The 5,510-nt window shown below is 42.8% G+C and overlaps 1 protein-coding gene across 2 annotated transcripts in view; it reads right to left on the reverse strand.

Annotated features, from left to right (window-relative positions):
- The window catches only part of DEPTOR (DEP domain containing MTOR-interacting protein), a 210,112-nt gene that overhangs the window by 103,036 nt on the left and 101,566 nt on the right, over window positions 1-5,510 (reverse strand). For both annotated transcript variants that reach the window (XM_011941063.1, XM_011941064.1), the window contains one exon: window positions 5,067-5,245. In XM_011941063.1, coding sequence (XP_011796453.1) covers window positions 5,067-5,245 — 179 coding nt within the window. The remainder of the gene's footprint in view (window positions 1-5,066; window positions 5,246-5,510) is intronic.

Raw genomic sequence — 5,510 nt, forward strand, 5'->3', positions numbered from 1 at the left:
TGGTCTGCTCTGCTGACCCAATGGACTTTGTAGCAGGCCATTATATATTCTTCAAGCCCATTTAATCCTCCTAAAAATCATTGACACTTCCCCATCTCCCTTTCCTCTAAGAAGTGGGAGACATAGCATCTGTACTGCATTGGGATATTAGGTGATCACTCTGGTTCTCCCCGTGTACACACTAATACATTGGTTTGCCTTTTCTCCAATTGATCTGTCTTTTGTGAGTTGATTTTTCAGCCAACCTTCAGATGGGAAAGGGGATGTTTTCCCTTGGCCCCTACAAGGGCTCCCCTGGGCAAAGATATTGCACACGTGTTATAGATAACTGCATTTATAACTGCATGAAAAGATACTGCATTTCACGGGTAGAGGAGGGAGTCTCTTCAAGAAGGAAGAACATAGGAACCTGTGCCTGGATTTCTCCACACTCCACCCGATGTGCCCTTGTATCTTGCTGACCCTGCTGTGTATCATTTCACTGTAATAAATCTTAGCCACGAATACAACTACGCGTTGAAACCTTCTAGTACACACTGAACATGTGGATGCTCATAGGTCTCTGAAAAAACAAACTCTCAAAGGTCTATCATATAACTCGAATTTTATAGTTTCAAAATCCAAGGAATGGGAAAGTTATGAGATGCAGACATGGCCACTTAGTAGGTGAAAAAGCTGCATCTAAATCCAGACTGTCTCCTTCCAAAGACTGTGCTCATTCCATTGTGCCAGGCAGCCATACGCAGTCACATACCTCCCAGACCAAGGCAAGCTTCTTTCTAAGACACAACACCTAGTAGCTACAGGGTAGCTCTGCAACTTGAGAAAATCTCTTAAAGGATTTGAAGCCCAGATATCTTCACTGTAAATCTGCAATAATAATACTAATGCCACAAAATTGCTGTGAGGATTTAGTAAGTACAACGTACAAAGCATATGTGTGAAGCACATACACATTAAATATACAGTATATTAAGATCTATAAAGTAGCCTAATGCCTTTATAGATGGTACCCATTCATAAATTAAAAAGCTAGACAAATATGTATAGATGTGGTCAACATATAGACATTTGTATAAACATGTACATATACATGCACATATATATATCTCCACATAAATACACATGCATGTTAATTATTCATCTAACAATTTCTGCCTTGAGTAAAGTGCACCAGTCACCACTCAAAGATGAAGCTAGTTAGGATTTTATAGGTGAACCTGATTTTTACACTTACTGGTTTCAAAATAGGGAACCACTTTCATCCGGAAACCTTCTGCTCAAAGCCTAAAGGCTGACTTTCCTTAATGTTTAACCTATGAAATTAATTATTAGCCAGATAATTAAAAGCTTTGCTCAAGACACTAACTGGTACTTACCATGAGCTCTAACATACACAGGTATGGTGGCCACATTTTCATAACTCCAAGCTGCAACCTGTGACCTAGCAATGAATTACTGTGCTGGGAAACTGAAACTCCCTCAGAAACCCCAGTTTCTATACAGAATATTCAGTCCTCCTACAACCATGGAAAGCATACTTCTGTGGTTAATATTTTTTATTGGCTGGGCGCGATGGCTCACGCCTGTAATCCCAGCACTTTGGGAGGCCAAGGCGGATCACCTGAGGTCAGGAGTTCGAGACCTGCCTGATTGACATGGTGAACCCCTCTCTCTACTAAAAATACAAACCCTCCACCTCCAGGGTTCAAGAGATTCTCACTGCCTCAGCCTCCCAAGTAGTTGGGATTACAGGCATCTGCCACCACTCCCAGCTAATCTTTGTTTCTTCAGTAGAGATGGGGTTTGGCATGTTGGCCAGCTCGCTGAGCCACCACGCCCATCCTCATCTGACTTTTTCTCTGCAGAGCAAAGATATGAAATAACCAACTGTAACCCAAACCTACCACTTTTCACGGGGGAAAACCCCAGTCATCCCACTCAACTCCAAGGTCACACTTACTCACAATAATATCCATTTGGACATTACTACCTGAGTGGCCTCAGACAAGTGATTTATCCTATTGGTGCCTTCACCTCCTGATTTGTAAAATGGAGATAATAAGAATGTTGGCCCTATAGTATTGTACATCTAAACATTTGTTAAGAAGGTAGCTCTCAGGCCAGGCATGGTGGCTCATGCCTATAATCCCAGCACTTTGGGAGACTGGGGCAGGTGGATTACTTGAGTCAGGAGTTCGAGACCCACACCTGGCCAACATGGTGAAATCCTGTTTCTACTAAAAATACAAAAACCAGCTGGGTGTGGTGGTATGCAGCTACTCGGGAGGCTGAGGCAGGAGAATCCCTTGAAACGGGGAAGGGGAGGTGGCAGTGAGCCAAGATCTGCCACTGCATGATCAGAGTAACTCTGTCTCAAAAAATAATAATAATAATAATAAAAGAAGGTAACTCTCATATTAATGTTCTTACCACAATACATTTTTTTAAAAAAAGAGTATCTACCTCGTAGAGTTTATTTATTAATAACTTAATAAGGGTAAAAAGGACAAGCACAGTGCCTGGCACATAGTATAAAATAAATAAATAAATAAATAGCACATCTTCTACTGTTCTCTCATTGCTTCTATAACCATGTGGTAGTCCTGACAATACTATGAACTGTTTAAGGTCATGGATCACACCAGCACTGTGCTTCCCTGTCCATCTTCCTTTCCTCAGTGAACTGAAACCAGAGCTAGACATGTTAGGCCACCAACAGACAGCTGTGAGTCCAGCTGTGGCAGAACTGCACAGGAGAAAGCAGCCTGGAATATAGTGTCACTCACTCTAAGCAATGCTTCTACATCCACGGCTTCCAAAATATTTGACTCCAATGCAGAGTAACAAATAATTTTAGATTATAACTCAATATACACCTGCATATGCCCCTATGTTTTATAGCATATATCTAAATGAAATAAAAGTATTGTAAAACAATACTTACTCTTTTTTTTGTTGTTGTTGTTGAGATGAAGTCTTGCTCTGCCACCAAGGCTGGAGTGCAGTGGCACAATCTCAGCTCACTGCAACCTCCACCTCCCGGGTTCAAGCAAAGTGATTCTCTTGCCTCGGCCTCCTCAGTAGCTGGGACTACAGGCACACACCACCACGCCAAGCTAATTTTTTGTATTTTTGGTAGAGATGGGGTTTCACCCTGTTGGCCAGGCTGGTCTTGAACTCCTGACCTCAGGTGATCCGCCCACCTCAGCCTCCCAAAGTGCTGGGATTACATAAAATCTTAAAATATTACTCTAACTTTCCCTCTGCCTTTCTGTGTAAAAACAGGTCATAAAGAAATTATCTGACCTACTTTGTTAACTGTAGGTCATAAGACTCCCATTTCAAGCCGGGTATGGTGGCTCACACTTACAATCCCAGCATTTTGGAAGGCTGAGGCGGATGGATCACCTGAGGTGAGGAGTTCAAGACCAGCCTGGCCAACATGGTGAAACCCCATCTCTACTAAAAAATACAAAAATTAGCCAGGTGTTGTGGTATATGTCTGTAATCCCAGCTACTCGGGAGGCTAAGGCAGGAGCATCACTTGAACTCAGGAGGTGGAGGTTGCAGTGAGCCAAGATCATGCTACTGCACTCCAACCTGGGTGACAAAGAGAGCCTCGATCTCAGAAAAAAAAAAAAAAAGACTCCCATTCCAGAAAGGGTCCTGCCTTACACCCAGAAAGAATGAATGCTGCAGAGAGGCCAAAAAGAATCTATACAGACAGGCCTTGTTGGGCTTCTCTACTCAGTCTATTAACTTTAGATCATACCCTTTTTGTCCAATCATATTTCTACGTAACTGTCCATACTTTGTTGAATATAAGCATAACAATGGACAATTTTCTCTGTATCTCTGGGTTTTCATTCTGAAGGCTTCCATACATGTTAATACATTTATATGCCTTTTCTCCTATTAATCTGCTTCTTGGGCCCAGCATGGTGGTTCATGCCTGTAATCCCAGCTCTTTGGGAGACCAAAGCAGGTGGATCACTTGAGGCCAGGAGTTACAGGCCAGCCTGGCCAACATGGCAAATCCCTCCCTTAAATGTAAAAAGTAGTGTGCCTGTAATCCCACTGTAATTCCAGCTACTTGGGAAGCTGAGGCATGAGAATCGCTTGAACCTGGGAGGCGGAGATTGCAGTGAGCCGAGATGGTGCCTCTGCAGTCCAGCCTGGGCAATGGAAGGAGAATCTGTCTTAAACAAAACAAAACAAATCTGCCTCTTGTCAGTGATTTTCAGCAAACCTTCAGAGGGCAAAGGGGAAAGTGTTCTCTTGGTCCTTACATGTATAACCTATGCACATCCTTTTGTATACTTCAAATCATCTCTAGATTACTTATAATACCCAATACAATGTAAACACTCTGTAAGTAGTTATTATATTGTACTGTTTAGGGAATAATGATGAAAAAAAAATGTCTATGTGGGTGTAGTTCAGACACAAGTTTTTTCCAAAGATTTTAAATTCATGGTTGGTTAAATACACAGACGCAGAACCCACAGATACAAAGGGCTGACTGTAAAACACTTCTTAACCAGTAACTTACATTGCATCGTTGTGATTCAGCCCTAAAAGGAAAGTGACACGTTTTTGAAGGCTCTTTGGATTAACTCTTCACTGTGGCAGCTTACATCACGGTTCAGGAAATGTTTATTCTCCTCTAACAACCAACCTTCTGGGAGGCATCTACTTCCCAACTCCATATTATACTTGACCTCATAACTTGCTTTAGCCAGTTAGATATAGAGTTGTGATGTTACATTACATCCAAGCAGCAGCTTTTGGAGGTGCTATAAGAACCTGCCTGCCCTCTTTAGCATCTGCAACCATCTGTTGAAAACAACACATCACAGACAGTGGATATTCCTCTAGTCTGTGTCCCAGAATGGAAAGGCGTGGAACACAGACCTGAACTCGACCCCTAGCTTGGAGACAAGCTGAACATAAGCAGAGGTGCAGTTGACTTACAGATTCATGAGTGAGAAATAAGTACTTGTTGTAAGACACAAGATTTGGGGCTGCTTGTTAATGCAGCAAAAGCTGCCCAATACACTCACCATGCTGGATGATGCCATGCTCCATAAGCCGGTGGCAAAGTTGCTCTGCCTCTTTCCTTGTGGTGGCCTCACCTTCCTGAACCAGCCAGTCCAGGAATTCAGAGGCCATGAAGGTACGCTCATACTTGACCCCTTCCTCCTCCCTGGGCTGCAGGAGTGTGTTTTCAGGGCTCATCAGCCTGGGAAGAAAAAAAAGGGAAAAGAAAAATAAACCTATACAAAAGGAAAACAGCTCATTTGAAATCACAGACTTCCGTGAAGTACCACAGCAAAGTTGTCAGACAGATGCAGCTGTCAGGTGCCACCACACATGTAATTTCTTTTTTTCTTTTTTTTTGAGACAGAGTTTCGCTCTTGTTGCCCAGGCTGGAGTGCAATGGCTTGATCTCGGCTCACTGCAACCTCCACCTTCCAGGTTCAAGCGATTCTCCTGCCTTGGCCTCC

The sequence above is a fragment of the Colobus angolensis genome, unplaced genomic scaffold, assembly GCF_000951035.1.
Source record: "Colobus angolensis palliatus isolate OR3802 unplaced genomic scaffold, Cang.pa_1.0 Scaffold198, whole genome shotgun sequence".
NCBI lineage: Eukaryota > Metazoa > Chordata > Mammalia > Primates > Cercopithecidae > Colobus > Colobus angolensis.